The 20,840-nt window shown below is 39.9% G+C and overlaps 3 protein-coding genes across 7 annotated transcripts; all 3 read right to left on the reverse strand.

The window, feature by feature from the left end:
- Positions 1 to 967: 967 nt before the first annotated feature.
- LOC133732680 (F-box protein CPR1-like) lies at positions 968 to 3,892 on the reverse strand. 3 transcript variants are annotated; one of them, XR_009857277.1, is made up of 3 exons: positions 2,715 to 3,892; positions 2,214 to 2,474; positions 968 to 1,211 (listed from the first exon to the last, which is right to left on the reverse strand). XR_009857277.1 is itself a non-coding variant. In XM_062160256.1 (2 exons), exon 1 carries the CDS (start codon positions 3,792 to 3,794, stop codon positions 2,742 to 2,744), a length of 1,053 nt encoding a protein of 350 aa, XP_062016240.1. In that variant the 5' UTR covers positions 3,795 to 3,892; the 3' UTR covers positions 969 to 1,211; positions 2,715 to 2,741. The 3 variants fall into 3 exon arrangements, 1 of the variants encoding a protein (XP_062016240.1); XR_009857276.1 differs by having other exon boundaries at positions 969 to 1,211; positions 2,236 to 2,474; XM_062160256.1 differs by lacking the exon at positions 2,214 to 2,474 and having other exon boundaries at positions 969 to 1,211.
- A 6,349-nt stretch (positions 3,893 to 10,241) lies between these two features.
- LOC133732795 (F-box protein CPR1-like) lies at positions 10,242 to 13,185 on the reverse strand. Of its 2 annotated transcripts, none has more exons than XM_062160380.1 (2): positions 11,942 to 13,184; positions 10,242 to 10,523 (listed from the first exon to the last, which is right to left on the reverse strand). In XM_062160380.1, exon 1 carries the CDS (start codon positions 13,052 to 13,054, stop codon positions 11,969 to 11,971), a length of 1,086 nt encoding a protein of 361 aa, XP_062016364.1. In that variant the 5' UTR covers positions 13,055 to 13,184; the 3' UTR covers positions 10,242 to 10,523; positions 11,942 to 11,968. The 2 variants fall into 2 exon arrangements, with proteins under 2 accessions (XP_062016364.1, XP_062016365.1); XM_062160381.1 differs by lacking the exon at positions 10,242 to 10,523 and adding an exon at positions 10,648 to 11,718 and having other exon boundaries at positions 11,942 to 13,185.
- Positions 10,540 to 19,449, reverse strand: LOC133732796 (F-box protein CPR1-like). 2 transcript variants are annotated; one of them, XM_062160383.1, is made up of 2 exons: positions 18,317 to 19,449; positions 10,540 to 10,639 (listed from the first exon to the last, which is right to left on the reverse strand). In XM_062160383.1, the coding sequence occupies exon 1, from the start codon at positions 19,397 to 19,399 to the stop codon at positions 18,344 to 18,346; it is 1,056 nt and encodes a 351-aa protein (XP_062016367.1). In that variant the 5' UTR covers positions 19,400 to 19,449; the 3' UTR covers positions 10,540 to 10,639; positions 18,317 to 18,343. The 2 variants fall into 2 exon arrangements, with proteins under 2 accessions (XP_062016367.1, XP_062016366.1); XM_062160382.1 differs by lacking the exon at positions 10,540 to 10,639 and adding an exon at positions 17,825 to 18,092.
- Positions 19,450 to 20,840: the final 1,391 nt, after the last annotated feature.

The raw sequence follows: 20,840 nt of genomic DNA on the forward strand, positions 1-20,840 counted from the left end.
GGTTGCATGTACAATTCTGTTCGAGATATTACTATTTTGAAGCAGTTCCCTGTCCCATGCAAGCCCCGTAGGACTCCACGTATTGTCGAGGTTAATTGGCATCCTCCACTTCTTGGTTGGGTAAAGATTAATACTGATGGTGCTTGGCGTAGCTCTTCTGGGCATGCGGGCTATGGTGGCATCTTTAGAGATTTCAGAGGTGGTATTATGGGTGCTTTTTGCTCTAATCTTCTTATTCCAAGTTCTGTGGCAGCGGAGATTATGGCTGTCATCAAGGCTATTGAGCTAGCTCGGGTCCGGGACTGGAAATTTATTTGGTTAGAAGTGGACTCGGCTCTTATCCTTTCATACCTTCATTCTCCTCACTTGGTACCTTGGCAGCTAAGAATTGAGTGGCATAATTGTTTGCATCGTATCTCTCAGATGCAATTTCGCTGTTCACACATCTATCGTGAGGGAAACCAAGCTGCAGATGCTCTTGCTAACATGGGTCTTTCTTCTACGGGTTTAACCTGGTGGGACATAGCCCCAGATCTTATTCGTTCTCATTGTCGGAAAGACTCCTTGGGGTTGCCTAATTTTCGTGTTCGTTAGTTACGCTTTTTCTTGTACTTAGCATTTGTTTTCTCTTCCTTTGGTTTTCTTTGGAGGAGTTTTTGGCTTTAGGCTGTTTTCTTTGGAGGAGGTTTGGTTTTATGTCCCCTCCTCCCTTTGTTCCTTTCTTTTCTTTTAATCTTAATAATCTTCATTGAAAAAAAAAAAAAATTCACCATAGATAGTCATTCCAACTTGCTAAAAACCACTGATTCTGAGAGTTTTGTAGTTTCCCTCCCCGCTTCCTAAAACCAATAACAACGAGCGAAATGGGGAATGAGTCCTAATTAATCCAAGTCCTTAAGCACATCCTAGCTTAATCGAAAACCGAGTTTCGTACTCAAAACCAACAAATTTGATGTCATTTAATTTAATAAGACTATAAAAAATTATCCCCTTTATTGATAGGATCACAGAACAACACAACTGAACATTATCTTAAGCATATCAATTTCATACATTAACAACATATTAACAGAGATGCATACATAGCCTCTAATAAACAATAGCCCAGGGGAAATGGTGACGTCGAGCAAGGTGCTCCAGGATCCTCAGAACTGGATCCACTTCATCTGGTCCTCACACACTTGCTCGTGCATGTGTAAACCATAAAATCCCTACAAAAGAAAAAAGAAGAAAAGGAAAAAAGTCATTTTCAGAACAGATCTGAAAATTCATAAGCTCCCTTCTATTCTAGGAGCAGCTGAAGTGAGACAGAATACAAAAGAACAAAATTTTAAATAACGTATAACTTCATTTAACGAATAACAAGTTAAAACAACTATTCAAACATCCGAAGGCAAATAGTAAGATTTACAAGGAAAACATCTTTTTGCCTTACATAATAAGTGATTGAATTAAGCAATTAAAATGCTCACACGTATTACGCAACAACACCTTTTCACATTATGATATAAGATCCATTCATGCACGCATCTAGAGTGAAAAACAGCAAAATTAAGATGCACAGTATTGTGCTCATTTCCTAATTTTAAGAATTTCGGAGACCATGGACAGTTGGCATTGGGTTTTTTGAGTGTTGACAGACACAAATATTCAACACCAGAACTGAAGTGACATAATACACATGCCCATGGCTTCCTGATAACATCCCAAAGAGAGGATTTAAACATGATACACATTTTCAAAACTTAAAACAGTCCATTTCAATGCAAAAGATGATACAGTAATTCAACTAATTTTGCATGATTTAGTTCCAGGGGCATATATAAGTTTACTTCTTTCAATTCATTTTTCAGTGGAATAATAGGGATCAAACAATGAGTAACAAAAATCGAAGAGAATAAATTAATCACACAAAATTTGTTGGGAAGCAATTGCAGTGGAGTCAAATGATATTAGGAACCATTTTAAGTCCATAGAACTATCAAAAACTAGAAGAATCCAACAAATCTAAAGGAAGAAAGACTGTTCTAATTTTCAATCTCTTTATCATTTTTTCCATCTTCTGTTGGTGTTGCACCATAATAGAAGCCATAATAGAAGATGACTGGTATATGATATGAGATCATATCATGTGTGTACTGTGCTGTACTCTAAAGCTCTATGAACACCGAAGGAAAAATACAAATCAAGAGGAAAAAAGAAGAAGAAGGTACATGGAAAACGAAGAGATCAAACCTCTTCAGTGGTCAACCTGCCTGAACTCTTTGGCTTGTAAACCTTAACTGCAACAGTATAACATGTGATCTTCTGCTGATACTTATGAAAAGAGATGCTTCAACTTCCTTTATGCTGTCTAACCATCTTGCATCAATTTCAAAATGGGTTCATATGGTCCTCGTTGTACCATATATCTACTTAGGCTAACCGACACTCACATGAACCAGGTCTTCAAATGAATCCCATAAAGATTCTCTCTGGATGCAGTCATGAAATGTACAAAAAATTATATAGGCAAAGTTTAATACTTATTATCTATATTGTGGTATAACATCAAGCATGTAGAGAAGCCATTTCTTAGCACATCTTTCTAATACAATGAAATGTTGAAGGACTTGTAACTTTTTACCCATATTTAAAGTCACAAACTCAAACTTACAAAAGTAAATAGTACATTCAACATATATTAAGCAGAGTGAAAATGAGGAGCAACTAACCTGAATTTGGATGCAGAGAGTAATCATTTACTCAAGCCAAAGTAGACTCTCTTCATATCCAATCATTGACTGTCTATCCATATGAATCTCTTCGATCTTCTCTTCATTATAATAACTCCTTACCAACTTCACCCTCGTTTCAGAGTTAGAATGTATCTCCAGAAATGTACCAGTTTCCATAACCCAGATTGGGTTGACAGAAATAATCCCCTCAGGCTGATTGGAAAACTTTAAGTTAAACAGCTTAGTCCAGGAGTTACCCGCATCATATTCCCTCATGACCCACATATCCATAGAGCCAGCATTAGTATCGGCCTGACCAAACACACACAGGGAACCTCCAAGAACCCCTAGATGTCTGAAATAGTCACCAGCATAGTGATCCTCAACAACAGGCAGTGGCATTGTCCGGAACTCCTCATCTGCTAAATCAAAAGCAACTATAACGTCATCAAACATCTCCAGCCAATGAAGTGCCTCATTTAAAAGAGTGCCCATGATTGTCGTTGACGAGGCGGAATATTGGGAATCTTGAATCCTTTTCCAAGAGTTGGATTTCGACGAGAAGATGCGGATCCTGGGTTTCTCTCCCTTCTCACGTTTAGAGTTGGCTATGAGAATCTTGTAGTCGTCGGTGGCCGAGATATACCCAAAACCAGAGAAGACTAGAAACTCATCTTTAACACCTGGATCAGGTAGTTTTTTGAAGAACCCAGTTGATGGGTTCCATATATACCTCGCTACTATTCCCTGCCCACAAAAATTTGCAAACATCAGACCACGGCATGAGGAGTGTATGAAAACCATACTGTCTGGTTGCTTGAATGGGCAGGTAAGATTTCTAAAAGACGACGGCGTTTGCAAGTTCAGCGATTCGAAGAAGTTAGAATCAGAGTAGCTCAGGAAACAGACACTTTTGTTGTTGCCGGAAGCGATTTGGAACTGGGATGTGGCGAAGTGAGGGTCGCGGAGTATGATGAAGCGCCAGCGCTGCGAAAGGGAGGTGAAGCGGATTAAGGATTTGATAGGCAACCTCTGGAAGATTTTTACTATCACATCTTCAGGTATGTGCTCCGCCATTTGCAATTCCCACTTCACAAGCCAAGGTTTGGGGTTCCACTGTTTCAGAGGGAGAGTTTGGACATGATGCTATACAGGAGTTTTCATCAACAACGACCAACGACGTCTAAATGTTTTAAAAAGTGGTCAAAATCATATCTAAGTTTATAAAATTCATTAACTTGGTACCTCGTCTTATGTTTCGTCACTTCTCTATTAAAATTGATCATATACAATGCATATGAGGTGTTTTGTGAGGTTATAGTAGTATTTTCACAAAAATATTATTTTTTATTTTACTTTGTTGATTATATTCTTTTATCGTCTACCCCCCTCCCGATTTCTTTAGAAATTAATAAACATCTCAACCTTAATTATTTCTAAGATGGTGGAATTGATTGAATGGAAGATTTTAATTCTATAGAAGAAGAAATATTTCTGAGTTTGATTTTGCATATGTGCGTCTCTATATTTAGTTTCGGGTCATTTTGTCCGGTGAAAGAAAGTTTTGTTCATAATGCTAATACAAATGGCAAACGACATCCTTTCGGAAAGTGCCGACGTGCTCGACTATTGGAGGGAAATATTTATATTACATCAAGTAGATTTGAGTAGATTTAGTTTGATACAGAGTTAGTTGATAGTTAGACTGGTTTAATATAAAGATAGAGTAGTCTCATAGTTGATATTAAGATAAATTGATGTACCGTAGAGCTGAATCTCATACAACTAAACAGTTATGTTTGGCTCCAGTTTTCCTTGAGCTGGTCAACAGTCTCTTTTCTGCGCGGGCGTGCCAGCACCGTTCTGGTGTGGTCGTCGGGGGTGTCCCTTGACCTGACTTCTATCAAGCGATTGTAGACGAGGAGAGCACCAACCTTGTCGTGGGATTCTTTGTGCCTCGTGGTGAGGACTTTGCTGAAGTTTCTTCTTGTTCACAAGTCGATACTCAATATAACTTGGCCGTAGGTATCACATTGATACGAAAAAATGAGTCCAGGTATCACATTGATAACTTTGTAAGTTCAGGTATCATTCTGAAAGTCCCTAAGTGTCCAGACACCGTTGGTGAACTTTTCCCAATTTTGCACGTGCGATGCACGTGAGTCACTTAATGAAGACAAAATGACCGATTTACCCTCAAATTCTTTCTTTCTTTTCTTTTCTTTTTTTCTTTATTCTTCTTTCTTTCTTTCTTTCTTTCTTTCTTTCTTTCTTTCTTTCTTTCTTCTTCTTCTTTTCTGGTTTCTTCTTCCCCTTATTTGAATCATCAAGATTCAAATCATCTTGCTCGTCCGATTCCCACCGCCGATCGCCGATCAAACACCGCCGCTGCGTCTGAATCCACCTTCATGCACCACAAATGTTTCTGGTTCCCCCCACTTCAAATCCTATAGAAAATTGAAATTATGCATTGAGGCTTCACCGCTCACTCCGAGTTTATCCCCGCCGCCGTCGCCAATGACTTGACCACAACAACCTCCACCACCGCACAACAACGTCGTCCTCCGCTGCTTCTCGATTGGGTTTGGGGATAAGGACTGCTTCTTCCTCCACCGCTAGCGAAATCGTGGAGGCTCAAGGCCACATTCTAAGGACCACCGGTCGGAAGGACCGCCACAGCAAGGTTTGCACCACCAAAGGCCCCAGGGACCGCATCATCAGGCTCGTCGCCCACACCGCCATTCAATTCTACGACATGCAGGACTGGCTTGGATACGACCAGCCTAGCAAGGTCGTCGATTGGCTAATCAAGAAAGCCAAGGCCGAAATCAACGAGCTCGACTAGCTGCCACCGCGGAACCCAAACTAAATTTATGTTCATACAACATTTTCTCCGACGATGCCGATATCCGCCGCGCAGGACACGCAGAACGTGAGCCTCAATTTCTCAATGGTGGAGGCTCCGAGTTCTTTGTCTACTAATCGGCGAGGCACAATGGTGGGTAGAAGCGGAGTGGCGAAGCTGGTGAATAAGAACAGCTTGAATTTTTTGCAGGTGAGGATGGTGTGGAGGCCGAAGTTGTTAATCTTTGTCTGCCTAAAATTGCCTCTGATCGAAGTTGGGCTAGAGGCCGAAGTTGTCGGCTAAACCGATGAAATTGCAGGTGAGGATGGTGTGGAGGTGGTGTTGCATGTCAGGAACGAAGGAGAGGATGGAGGGGTGGGATTGGAGCTGTGATTTGAGAGTGGAGGGCTGGCGGGGTCTGTGTTTCTGATCAATGGTGTATAAAAGGGGGTCGGAGGAGAGAACGAGAGTGGTGGTGGTCAAGTCATTGGCGGTGGCGGCGGGGATGAACTCGGAGTGAGCGGTGAAGCCTCAATGCACAATTTCAATTTGATATAGGATTTGAAGTTGGGGGAACCAGAAACATCTGTGGTGCATGAAGGTGGATTGAGACGCAACGGCGGTGTTTGATCGGCGATCGGCGGTGGGAATCGGACGAGCAAGATGATTTGAATCTTGATGATTCAAATCAGGGGAAGAAGAAACCAAAAAAGAAGAAGAAGAAAGAAAGAAAGAAAGAAAGAAAGAAAGAAAGAAAGAAAGAAGAATAAAAAAAAGAAAAGAAAAGAAAAGAAAGAATTTGAGGGTAAATCGGTCATTTTGTCTTCATTAAGTGACTCACGTGCATCGCACGTGCAAAATTGGGAAAAGTTCACCAACGGTGTCTGGACACTTAGGGACTTTCAGAATGATACCTGAACTTACAAAGTTATCAATGTGATACCTGGACTCATTTTTTCGTATCAATGTGATACCTACGGCCAATTTCCGTCACGGAGCCGTTACGGAAATTGGTCATAGGTACGATGTTGATACGAAAAAATGAGTCCAGGTATCACATTGATAACTTTGTAAGTTCAGGTATCATTCTGAAAGTCCCCTAAGTGTCCAGACACCGTTGGTGAATTTTTCCCAAAATTGATCATATACACTGCATATGAGGTGTTTTGTGAGGTTATAGTAGTATTTTCACAAAAAGATTATTTTTTATTTTACTTTGTTGATTATGTTCTTTTATCGTCTACCCTCCCTCCCTATTTCTTTAGAAATTGATAAACATCTCAACCTTTTTTTGAAGTAATAGGTCAGCCCTTTCATTAGATTCAGCAAGCAGTACAAAAACGAAACACCCCTATGGGGTCGACAGAAAGCAATCGTTCCTTAGAACCTCATGAACCCTATTCTAGAAGAATAAAATCCCAGAAATCCCGAGTACACCCACCTTTTAGGAAGTCCACGCACCATTATTCTAACAAAAACCAAGAAACCTCGAAGCAGACATAAAAGGGAAACAACTAAGGCACTGGTTTTTGCGACCCAAACAAAATTTAAATAGTACTATGGGCCCTGGAGCCCCATTCCAGCCAAAAAGGTCCACAGCCCAACCTGTCCGACCGTCACATGCCAGCCCACAGCCACCTCCACCCCTTTGAAACCCAAACTCGGGTAGCTTAAGGCAAGGAGCCCAACAAACAATTGCAGCCCAGAGCAGGAAGACCCAATCTCCAGCCCGACTTGGAGAAACCCTAGCAACACCAGCAACCTCACAAACGCCAGAGTAGCCGCCACTGCCGCCAGAACCTCTTCCGTCGCCGATCCCGAGTCCAGTCACCACTTCGCCACCCTCTATGTTCTAGAGGACACCGCCATCACCACACAAGGTCAGCCCCATGCACCCCAGATTCGCCAAAACCCGTTCCAAATCCCCTGGAACGATCCCCGGCGGTAGAAGTAGGGTAATACCCAACCCCGTCGGACCCGACACTTCCGCCCTCAGCGGCCGTGAAACACCCTTGTCACCCCAAGATGAATCCAAACACTTGAAACCGCCATGGATAAGCGACAACAGATCCAGCCTACCTGAGTCCCACCCTTCCCAGCAATCATCATCCCCAACTCTTTCCGTCCTACCAAACCCCGGATTCTCATGCACCAACGAACCCACCACACTTGAACGTCCGCCGTCGCTTAGGAGCAGCAGAGCATTGAAAAGCTTGGGAACAACAAGTGCCCCCAAGAGAATGAGGAGGCCGAAGCCTGATGAACTCCCCATAGAATTTGTTGTCGACGGCCGTCCACGATAACCCTAGCAGAGCGAAAGTGCTAGGTCTTTCTTCAAAATTTTCTTACTTTTACAAGTATCTGGGATATTGCTTGTTTACTGGACTAAGTTGTAGTTATGAAGTATCACTATTGATAAACATCTCAACTTTAATTGTTTCTAAGATGGTGGAATTGATTGAATGGAAGATTTTAATTCTATAGAAGAAGAAATATTTCTGAGTTTGATTTTGCATATGTGCGTCTCTATATTTAGTTTCAGATTCCAATTCTACAAAGTTTTTGAATTCGAATTACAATTTTGTGGTGCCATTTGCGGTGCGGCGGAGGAAGCCCATCAGCGGCTGTGGCGAAGGAAGAGGTCAGTGGCAGGACCATAGTATTTTCATACAATTTCATTGCTTAATAGCCACTGATCCAACTGCTTTTACATAAATAAGAAAAAAGCCCCTTCAAAAAAAAAAAGAAAAAGAAAAAAAAAACAACGACTTGGGTTATAGATACAATATTGTCATTTCCAACTTAAAATTGAATGAAATGTCATACCCTTAGTTTTAATGGAGATGTGACGGAAAATAGACGGAGGTATGAAGTTGATCAATTTTTATAAGTCTAGGTACCTCTTTGATTACTTTTAAAAGTTTGGTGTCATTCTATCCGGTGCAAGAAAGTTTTGATCATAATGCTAATAAAGACCCTATATACAAATGGCAAACGACATCCTTTCGGAAAGTGCCGACGTGCTCGACTATTGGAGGGAAATATTTATATTACATCAAGTAGATTTGAGTAGATTTAGTTTGATACAGAGTTAGTTGATAGTTAGACTGGTTTAATATAAAGATAGAGTAGTCTCATAGTTGATATTAAGATAAATTGATGTACCGAAGAGCTGAATCTCATACAACTCAACAGTTAAATTCTTTTGATATAATTTATCGTATCTACTTGAATAAATTGAATGGATTGAAGTTTTCTATTTAGAATTGTCTTGGGTCTAATTCCCATTTTAACATAAAATTGATGACAAACAAGACAATGGTGTTAACCTGGTCAGTAATTGACCAAAGAAACTATGTTCAATCACCTTTAGATGTAAATCCAACAAGAATTATTTTTAAGTTGTGTTGTTTTGTTTTCAACCGTTGGATTTACATCCAAAAGTGGTTCAACATAACTTAGTCAGTTATCTACCAGGTGAACATGTTTGATGACTAAGATCCATGGTTTTATAGAAATCAAGCGAAACTAGTAAGAAATATGGCATTAGAAGCACAGAAATAGTAAAGAAAATCATTCGGCTTTCGAATTAACGACGTTCAAAATGAGATGATTGAACTCCAATGTGACTCATTGAATAGAGACATATGCATCTAAACTCATGAAACAACACAACTTATCACTTTGCTGTCAACTCACCGCGGGCGCTGCCGCAACCCCATGAGGCCCAACTTCATTTTTGACGCCACCAAATGCGCCATTACCTCCCATTATGCTTCCAATGCCAATAATGCCATCCTAATCCAACCAAAATCCTCCTTGGTTGCATTTAAGGCTCATCGCTCGTTTTGCAAAGCCTGTTTCTTAGGAAAATTTGAACCAAGACCACCCTAAGCAAATGATACTAAAGAACTTATCCAATTTTGACATACAATCCAATGGGATATTTGTGGACAACTATCTTGCGGACCATTTAGATATTTTATGGTGTTTGTTGATGCGTCGACACGCTAGCCATATATCGCGGTATTGTCCATTCGTAATGTTGCATATGCTAAACTCTTAGCACAAATTATTCAGACGCAGGCTCACCACCAGGATCATTCTATTACGTAAATACGTCTTGACAATGCTGGAGAGTCTATCGAAAAATTTCAATGATTATTGTATGTCTTTTGGGATCGATGTCGAGCATCTGGTTCCCCATATACACACCCATTCTTAGTACACCTTTCTAATACAATTGATCATTCTTATCAGCCCGAACCCAGTGAAGACAAGTTATTTGATGTTGTGGATGCTGCATTAACTGGAACTCGAATTTGATAAGACTATTTCGGATCTCAATTCGTAGATGCTAGTCCTTTGTTAATTCTGTTTTCTATAGATGCATGGATACACATCCGTTAGAAAATCAATCATTCTTTGCCGGGCTCTGTTTCCCTATGACATTGCCCTCCAAAATTTCATCTTCCACCTGACATTCAATTCACCACAGATAGTCATTTCAACTTGCTAAAAACCACTGATTCTGAGAGTATCGTAGTTTCCCTCCCCGCTTCCTAAAACAAATAACAATGCGCGAAATGGGGAGTGAGTCCTAATTAATCCAAGTCCTTATAGCACATCCTAGCTTAATCGACAACCGAGTTTTGCATTCAAAACCAACAAACTTGATGTCATTTAATTTAATAAGACCATAAAAAATTATTCCCTTTATTGATAGGATCACAGAACAACACAACTGAAACATTATCTTAGCATATCATTTTCACACATTAACAACATTTTCATACATTAACAACATATTAACAGAGATGCATACATAGCCTCTAATAAATAATAGACCAGGGGAAATGGTGACTTCGAGACTTAGAGTAAGGTCCTCCAGGATCCTCAGAACTGGATCCACTTCATCTGGTCCTCACGCACTTGCTCTTGCATGTGTAAACCATAAAACCCTACAAAAGAAAAAAGAAGAAAAGGAAAAAAGACATTTTCAGAACAGATTCACTGACCTGTCAAACCAAGAAAATCTCAAAATGAACTCATAAGCTCCCTTCAATTCTAGGAGCAGCTGAAGTGACATACAATACAAAAGAACAAAATTTTAAATAACATATAACTTCATTTAACGAATAACAAGTTAAAACAACTATTCAAACATCAGAAGGCAAATAGTAAGAGTTACAAGGAAAACATCTTTTTGCCTTATTATATAAGTGATTGAATTAAGCAATTAAAATGCTCACACGTATTACGCAACAACACCTTTTCACATTATGATGTAAGATCCATTCATGCACGCATCTAGAGTGAAAAACAGCAAAATGAAGATGCACAGTATTATGCTCATTTCCAAATTTTATGAATTTCGGAGACCATGGACAGCTGGCATTGGGTTTTTTGACTGTTGACAGACACAAATATTCAACACCAGAACCGAAGTGACATAATACAAATGCCCATGTCATCTTGATAACATCCCAAATAGAGGCCTTAAACACGATACACATTTTTGAAACTTAACTCAGTTCACTTCAATGCAAAAGATGATACAGTAATTCAACTAATTTTGCATGATTTAGTTATAGGGGCATATCTAATTTTACTTCTTTCAATTCATTTTTCAGTGGGATAATAGGGATCAAACAATAAGTAACAAAAATCGAAGAGAATCCATTAATCACACAAAATTTGTTGGGAAGCAATTGCAGTTGAGTCAAATGATATTAGGAAGCATTTAAAGTCCATCGAACTATCAAAAACTAGCTAGAAGAATCCAACAAATTTAATGGAAGAAAGACTGCTCTAATTTTCAATCTCTTTATCATTTTTTCCATCTTCTGTTGGTGTTGCACCATAATAGAAGATGACTGGTATATGATATGAGATCATATCATGTGAGTGTACTGTGATGTATTCTAAAGCTCTATGAAAACAGAAGGAAAAATACAAATCAAGAGGGAAAAAAAATGAAGAGATCGAACATCTTCAATATTGCAAACAGTGGTCAACCTGCCTGAACTCTTAGTTTGTAAACCTTAACAGCAATAGTATAACATGTGATCTTCTGCTGATACTTATGAAAAGAGATGCTTCAACTTCCTTTATGCTGTCCAACCATCTTGCATCGATTTCAAAATGGGTTCATATCTGATGTTGTGGTATAACATCAAGCATGTAGAGAAGCCATTTCTTAGTACACCTTTCTAATACAAGGAAATGTTGAAGGACTTGCAACTCTTTACCCATATTTAAAGTCACAAACTCAAGCATACAAAAATAAATAGTACATTCAACTTATATTATCATGAGTAGCAATGAGAACTGAAACAAATCCATTGAACGAAGAAAGTATGGGTAGAAATGTACTAACCTGACATTGGATGCAGAGAGTAATCATTTACTCAAGCCAAAGTAGACTCTCTTCATATCCAATCACTGACTCTCTTTCCGTACGAATATCTTTGAATATGTTCTCTTTCATATGAATCTCTTCGATCTTCTCTTCCTTATGATAACTCCTTACCCACTTCGGATCCCTCTCAGAATTAGTACGTACCTCCATAAATGTACTAGTTTCCATAACCCAGATTGGCTTGACAAAATTTATCTGCTCAGGCTGATCGGAAAACTTTAAGTTAAACAGCTTAGTCCAGGAGTTACCCGCATCATATTCCCTCATGACCCACAAATCCATAGAGCCAGCATTAGTATCAGCCTGACCAAACACACACAGGCAACCTCCAAAGTCCCCTAGATGTCTGAAATAGCCACCAGCATAGTGATCCTCAACAACCGGTAGCGGCATTGTCCGGAACTCCTCATCTGCTAAATCAAAAGCAACTATAACGACATCAGATCTGCGCAGCCAATGAAGTGCCTCATTTAAAAGAGTCCCGTCAAATGTCGTTGACAAGACGAAATACTGGGAATCTTGAATCCTTTTCCAAGAGTTGGATTTCGACGAGAAGATGCGGATCTTGGCTCCCTCTCCCTTCTTCCCACGTTTAGAGGTGGCTATGAGAATCTTGTACTCGTCGGTGGCTGAGATATACCCAAAACCAGTGAAGACTTGGAACTCTGTTTGAACACCTGGATCAGGTAGTTTTTTGAAGAACCCAGTTGATGGGTTCCATATATACCTCGCTATTGAATTAAAAGATGCAAATACCAAACCACGGCATGATGAGTATAAGAAAACCACACAGTTAGGTTGCTTGAATGGGCAGCGAAGATTTGTCAAAGCCGACGTCGTCGTTTGCAAGTTCAGCGATTTGAAGAATTCACAATCAAAATCAAAGCAGGTACGGAAACATACACTTTTGTTGTTGTCGGAAGCGATTTGGTACTGGGATGTGGCGAACTGACGGTCGCGGAGTATGATGAAGCGCCAGCGCTTCGAAAGGGAGGTGAAGCGGATTAAGGATTTGATGGGCAACCTCTGGAAGATTTTTACTATAACATCTTCAGGTATGTGCTCCGCCATTTGCAATTCCCACTTCACAAGCCGAGGTTTAGGGTTTCACTTGGAGGGGGGGAGGGTTTGACATGATCTTATATACAAAGAGCAAACGACATCCTTTCTGAAAGTGCCGCGTGGGTCGACTATTGGAGGGAGCTGAACATTCCACTATTTTGTTAGTTGAAAAACTAAACATGCACCTTATGGATGTTGTCACAAAATATCTTTAAGGGTATCTCTGGACTACGAAGCGTGTTTCCAATTAGATTGAGACGCTCACTATATAGATTAAAACAATCCGGACAGATGGTATAACTATCTAAGTGATTACTTGATCGGAAATGGATATATTAACAATGAATTATGCTTATGTGCTTTCATTAAGAAAACAAATTCAGGGTTTGCCATTGTTACGGTATATGTCGATGACATGAACCTAATTCGAACTCCAGAAAAATTAGAGGAAACCACAAAACAACTCAAATCCGAATTCGAGATGAAAGATCTTGAGAAAGAGATACGCCTGTTCTTAGAATAATAACTTTCTTTTTCTGACCATAACTTTCATATATGAACTTCTTCCTGGGCGTGCCACAAATCCACATATTCGATTTAACGTCCTCTAGAATTCTCAAGAAGAAAAGTTCTTTAAATTGTCATTCTACAAAAAGTCAACTCCTTGGGCCTCCTAATTGTTAAAACTAAAATTGAGGAAAGTAAAATTTAAAATAAATGACTTAAATATAGTAAGGAGTTCAATTAGATACGGTCACGTATCAGAAAGATACTTGGGTTCTTTAATGAAGATAAAGCCCAGCCTGTTTGCATTCTCATGGTCGTTTGTTTGTAGTCTTGAGAATCCATTTCGTCCTACCGATGATGACGAAGTTGTGTTAGAGGTTGAAATGTCATATCTAAGTGCAATTGGAGCATGATTGTACTTCACATAATGCACAAAAACATATATCTCATTCGCGGTAAACTTGTTAGCTAGATATAGTTATTCGTCAACGCGACACCATTGGATTAGAGTAAAAATTGTCTTTCGATATTTAAAGGGTACCGTTTATATAAGCTTATTCTATCCCTATAGAGAGAAAGTAAAGTGTCGGCATTAGCACTGTCGGTCGGTGTGCTACCTCCCTCCACCAAAGACCAAATGATGTTGTAGTGAGTTTTGCTGATGCTAGATAAAGATCTTTCCCAAACTAGTTATATATTCACCATGGGAAACACTGCAATATCTTGGAGGTCTACAAAACAGACCCTTGTTGCTACTTTTTGATGTCATAATTTGGTTCGACAAATACTTTTGACTTTTCAACCCATTCCACATAGGACGCGTTGTAATGTCAAAGAGTCCACGAAGGACTCTAATCTTTCAACTCACTTAAACCTTTTGTCCAAAAAGAAAAGGAATACTTAGACATAAATAACCGTGACCAGTGAGATGCCTAACCATTTATTCCAAGTCTTTAACTTGGACCTCCACCTCTTTGTTTGGCTCCAATTTTGTTGCAGCTGGTCAACAGTCTCTTTTCTTGCGCGGGCGTGCCAGCACCGTTCGGGTGCGGTCGTCGGGGGTGTCCCTTGACCTGACTTCTTTCAAGCGATTGTAGACGAGGAGAGCACCAACCTCGTCGCGGGATTCTTTGTGCCTTGTGGTAAGGACTTTGCTGTAGTTTCTTCTTGTTCACACAATCGATACTCAATATTGCAGATTGAGCAGAGCGAAATCACCGGGAAGTATTGAGATCTTGCTAAAGCGTGACTTTAGCTTGGCTGGGTTGCTAGGGCGTTACCCTTGCTTGGCTGGTTCTGTAACCGTTGTGGTCGCGGCACTACCGTCGGCTCCCGAGGAGACTAGGACCGAAGCACGTTGACAGAGGGTTTGGTGGCACTGAAAGTCGGCTTCTGAGAAGACTAGGACTAGGAGTGTGATCACCGGTAAGAGAAAGAGAAGGAGAGGAGTTGCTCTTAGAGAGGTTTGCTCTAGAGAGAACTTAGATCATCTTAGAGATGTTGTTGTTGAATGTGAATGGGTTTCTTAGAATGAGAAGAGAATGTGTTTATATAGGGAAGAAAAAGAAGAGTGAAATGATGAGTGGAAGAAAAATAATGAAAGTGGAGTATGAAAGTGATTTGTAAAATATGGAAAAGATAGAGAAATGATGAAATGAAAGCAAGGCATGAAGGTGCAAAAACATAGAAGTGATGATGATCTATTAAAGAGATTTTTGTAGAAAAATATATCCAAGGAAAAAAAGAAAAGCATCTAGCTTTCTTCATGTGGGTAGGAAACATGAACATGTGAATATTGAGCTGGTTTTAGGTCAGTTTCTGCCCCTTTATTCCTTCAATTATTTCTCCAACAAGCCTTCAGAATGAGCCTTCGACTTCTTCATAAAAAATGTTCCACTATGAGTGTAGATCATCCTGACAAATTTTCAGAGCTTTATTCCATGCGGTTGGGCTGGAAATGCTGCTGGACCTCTTACAGGTCCAGTTTTCCAGTTTTGCTTCTGTAGAAAATTGGACTGATTGTTTGAAGGCATTCCACTCAAAACTAGCTCTGGCACTCTTCATAAGAAATGATCCTTGGGCTTTCTAGAATTAATCTGGAAAGTTTTAGCTCATTTAGATTTCATTTGGTTAGTCTGCCGCCCCTCCTTCCTTGTTTAGCTCGGTTTCTCCTAGCCGAAGTAGGAAAATGTGCTAAAGTTAACTTTTCATGCTTCCATGCTTCCATGCTTTCATAGTAGGCTTTATTTAGCCTCTAAATATATATTTCGAACTTGTCGACAATATATAGCTTGAGCCACTGATATTGGCTCAATTTCTCCAAGACGTGCCTTGTCAGGCCAAAATGCTCATTTTGGGTCCAAACACTCTTATGTCTTGGATGGTTTCCATGTGATTGACTTACCATCTTGGATAGCAAGGCAAAAGCATATCATGACCTCACTACTAGAAAAGCATAATCCAAAGAAATCAAGAACCTCAACCCCTAAGACCAAGAGTTCGACCCTCAAGCTTAGAAGCCTCGACCTCTGAGGATCATGGCCACAGCTCCAAGGCTAAAGCCTCGACTATCAAGCTCACTCTTAGACAAAGTCAGTGCAAGGAGACATAGTTAGCGGAAATCAAAGGCCAACTCTAACCTCCTAGGCTAGGTGTCATGCTCTGATGACAAGTACGGTCCATGGGCATGTCCCAACAGTGACATGAGGGTAAGAGACCGCATAGTGGTGACACCTGTCACTAACCCTGTCAAATCCATCCCTTGGAGTGTCACTAAGCAGAAGGTAGCTAGGGGCTGATACCTTGATTTTAGGGAAGTGCCCATGCTTTCCCTTTCCATCTCAACCACTCTTCTCCTATAAATACCAATCCTTCATAAGTAGAAAAGAACAACTTCAACCCTCTCTTCTCTCCCAACACTATGCCAAAGTGCATAATCTCTTCTCTCTCTTTCTCTATTAACATGTGAACTTCATTCTTGTGTCAAATGCATATACACCATTTATTCTTCCCCAATCTCCAATCATTGTTCAAACACTCTACTGATTTGGGTGTCAGAGAGTGTTTGGCTGGCCTTAGGCTAGTCCTTCGATAACCTTCTAACTCTTCACTTTTGCAGATTCTTATCATGATGAAGCTCATCTAATCTCAAGTGATGGATGTTAATGCTCAAGAATCCCTGACAGAGGCCAGACCTTGTTAACACGGACGTGGGTCCGAAATCTCAGATAATATGGAGAAGAGCGCTAGCGTCACCTATAAAGTGAAATACACTGGGTCAGGAGGGAGACTGCAGCTGGTGGTCTTTGCTACTCTGATGCTTAAGTCAGTCAATGTATTTGTATTGACAAAGTAACGTCAGACAAGTATTTAATGCGTTATTAATAAGGAGAGAGAAGTTAATCTTTTATAGGTGGAAGGGATAGTGCTTTCCATTTGATTTATGATGTAGGACTGATGAGGATCAGTCAGTAGCTTCTGATGCTTCAGCAAGGTCACCATGACGCGGTGCGTGACGGCACGTTAAGGGCGACGTTAGCTTGAATCTGAGCTCAGGCAACAGTCTGCATGGTGGTGTTCCCGGAGGTCACACCCATAGTGGCGTTAATGCTTTTGGTACAGTGATGCATGGTGTGTGTATTGTTCTAGGCTTATAATGTTGTCTTTATTTATAGTCTTCCCAGTCAGGTTTATGGTGCTATCATTATACTTTTCGCTGAATAAAAGCAAAGTTCTCAACCATGTACAGACTAATGTTTGGTTGAGATTCAGATGAACAAAACCCTTGAGCTCTTCCTTACAGTTTCGAGCTAGGTTCAGGGCGTTGGGCAGGCACATTATTGATCATTATTATCAAGTTATCAGCCCGAACCCTGTAAAGACAGGTTATCTAATGTTGTGGATGCTGCATCGATTGGAACTCGAATTTGATAACACTATTTCGGGTCTCAATTCGTAGATGCTAGTCCATTGTTAATTCTGTTTTCTATAGATTGATGGATAAGCATCCGTAAGAACATCAATCATTTTTTGCCGGGCTCTGTTTCCCTATGACATTGCCTCCAAAATTTCATCTTCCACCTCTACGAAATGGTGAAACGATGTGTATTTGTCTTCCTATACATCTCTTTGACACTGATTCGGAGAGTGTATTGTAGTTTACCTCCTCATTTCCTAAAACCAATAATAAAGAGCGGAAGGGGGAATCAGGCCTAATTAATCCAAATGCTTACAGCACATCCTAGCTTAATCAACAACCGAGTTTCGTATTCAAAACCAACAAACTTGATATCATTTAATTTAATTTATATCGAAAAATTATTCCCTTTAGTGATAGGATCACAGAACACAACTGAAACATTATCTTAGCATATCATTTTCACACATTAACAACATATTAACAGAGATGCATACATAGCCTCTAATAAACAATAGCTCAGGGGAGCTGGTGACTTGGAGCAAGGTCCTCCAGGATCCTCAGAACTGGATCTACTTCATCTGGTCCTCACAGTTCCTCTTGCATGTGTACACTCTAAAATCCCTACCAAAAAAAGAAGAAGAAGAAGAAGAAGAAGAAGAAGAAAAGGTAAAAATTTTCTTCTATATTGTGGTATAACATCAAGCATGTAGAGAAGCCATTTCTTAGTACACCTTTCTAACTACAAGGAAATGTTGAAGGACTTGTAACATTTTACTCATATTTAAAGTCAAGTAAATAGTACATTCAACATATATTAAACAGAGTGAAAATGAGGAGCAACTAACCTGAATTTGGATGCAGAGAGTAATCATTTACTCAAGCCAAAGTAGACTCTCTTCATATCCAATCATTGACCGTCTATCCATATGAATCTCTTCGATCTCCTCTTCATTATAATAACTCCTTACTAACTTCACCCTCGTTTCAGAGTTAGAATTTATCTCCAGAAATGTACTAGTTTCCATAACCCAGATTGGCTTGACAGAAATAATCCCCTCAGGCTGATTGGAAAACTTTAAGTTAAACAGCTTAGTCCAGGAGTTACCCGCATCATATTCCCTCATGACCCACATATCCATAGAGCCAGCATTAGTATCAGCCTGACCAAACACACACAGGCAACCTCCAAGAACCCTTAGATGTCTGAAATAGTCACCAGCATAGTGATCCTCAACAACAGGCAGCGGCATTGTCCGGAACTCCTCATCTGCTAAATCAAAAGCAACTATAACGTCATCAAACATCTCCAGCCAATGAAGTGCCTCATTTAAAAGAGTGCCCATGATTGTCGTTGACGAGGCGGAATATTGGGAATCTTGAATCCTTTTCCAAGAGTTGGATTTCGACGAGAAGATGTGGATCTTGGCTTCCTCTCCCTCCTCAAGGTTAGAGTTGGCTATGAGAATCTTGTAGTCGTCGGTGGCCGAGATATACCCAAAACCAGAGAAGACTTGGTACTCATTTTTAACACCTGGATCAGGTAGTTTTTTGAAGAACCCAGTTGATGGGTTCCATATATACCTCGCTACCATTCCCTGCCCTACAAAAGTTGCAAACATCAGACCACGGCATGAGGAGTGTATGAAAACCATACTGTCTGGTTGCTTGAATGGGCAGCGAAGATTTCTCAAAGCCGACGTCGTCGTTTGCAAGTTCAGCGATTCGAAGAAGTTAGAATCAGAGTAGCTCAGGAAACAGACACTTTTGTTGTTGCCGGAAGCGATTTGGAACTGGGATGTGGCGAAGTGAGGGTCGCGGAGTATGATGAAGCGCCAACGCTTCGAAATGGATGTGAAGCGGATTAAGGATTTGATAGGCAACCACTGGAAGATTTTCGCTATCACATCTTCAGGTATGTGCTCCGCCATTTGCAATTCCCACTTCACAACCCAACGTTTGGGGTTTCACTGTTTTTAGAAGGAGAGTTGGACATGATTTTATAGACATTTGGCAAACGACATCGTTTAGAAAGTGCTCGACTATCGGAAGGAAATATTTATGTTACATTTAAGTAGATTTAATTCGATACAGAGATAAAAGTTAGTTGGTAGATTAGTTCGATAAAGAAATAGAGTAGTTTCATACTGGTTTACCATCTTCTGAATTTGAATCAGTCTACTTGATATATCGATAAATTGAATGTACCGTAGAACCGAATCTCATACAGTTCATTGGTTGAATTTTTTTGATATAATTTATCGTGTCTGCTTGAACAAATTGAAATGACTGAAGTTTTTCTATTTGGAATCGTCTTGGGTCTAATTCCGATTTCCAACATAAAATTGATGATAATCAAGACAACGGTGTTCTCCTTGTTAGTAATTGACCAAATAAACTATATCTAATCACCATTTGATGTAAATCTAACGGTAAAAAACAAAACAACCCAACTTAAAAATAATTTTTTCACCATTAGATTTACATCCAAAGATGGTTGAGCATAACTTACTTAGTTATGGACCAGGTGAACATGTGCATAACTAATATCCATGATTTTATAGAAATCAAGCAAAACTAATAAGAAATGTGGCATTAGAAACGCAGAAATAGTAAATAAAATCATTCAGCCTTCGAATCAACGACGTTGTAAATGAGGTGATCGAACTCCAGTGTGACTCATTGTGTAAAGACATATACATCTAAACTCGCGAAATAGCACAACTTATCACTTTGTCAATCCAAAGATAACTAAGTGAATGACATCTTTGGGGAAATGTTATCAATGCTAAAATGGCGACTTGTAGCAGGGTTATAGGATGCCTTGAGCTTTTTCAGTATTGGAAATAGAGCCACATATCGAGATACAACCTGCCTGAACTTATATCTAATTATCTATACAATACGTTCGATCTTAGACGTAGGAGCAATCTTGTGCTGATACTGATCAAAGCAGATATCTATATTTCGTAAAGAGAATAAGAGCCATCATAAACCATAGCAGATAGCTGTGAATTAGGAGCCCGAGCCTCTGCTTCTTCCTCCCATATCAACATTGAATGTTTATTTTTTAATTCCACTATTATGAATACTCATCGTGTTTTGATGAGTGATTGCTTGTTCTCATGGGCAGGTCGGGGGGAACTTGTATGTCCTGTATGTTTAGGGACTGGTGTACCAAACAACAAAGGTCTTCTCAGGAGGCCTGATGCAAAGCAGCTACTTTAGAAGATGTACAGTGGTCGACTGGTGCCAAAACCTTAACAGAGTCATCCAACAACACCAGCGACTAATCCTCCACAGAAGAGTTCATTTTTTCGGCAAATGAGACCGGGTCTCATTTTTGTTCACGCTTCACAATACAGTGTTGAT

This window comes from Rosa rugosa, chromosome 2 (genome assembly GCF_958449725.1).
Source record: "Rosa rugosa chromosome 2, drRosRugo1.1, whole genome shotgun sequence".
In the NCBI taxonomy this organism is placed as follows: domain Eukaryota; kingdom Viridiplantae; phylum Streptophyta; class Magnoliopsida; order Rosales; family Rosaceae; genus Rosa; species Rosa rugosa.

Coding starts and splice junctions, on each gene's coding strand:
- LOC133732795 (XM_062160380.1), bottom strand. CDS start 13,054: ATGGCGGAGCACATACCTGAAGATGTTATAGTAAAAATCTTCCAGAGG.
- LOC133732680 (XM_062160256.1), bottom strand. CDS start 3,794: ATGGCGGAGCACATACCTGAAGATGTGATAGTAAAAATCTTCCAGAGG.
- LOC133732796 (XM_062160383.1), bottom strand. CDS start 19,399: ATGGCGGAGCACATACCTGAAGATGTGATAGCGAAAATCTTCCAGTGG.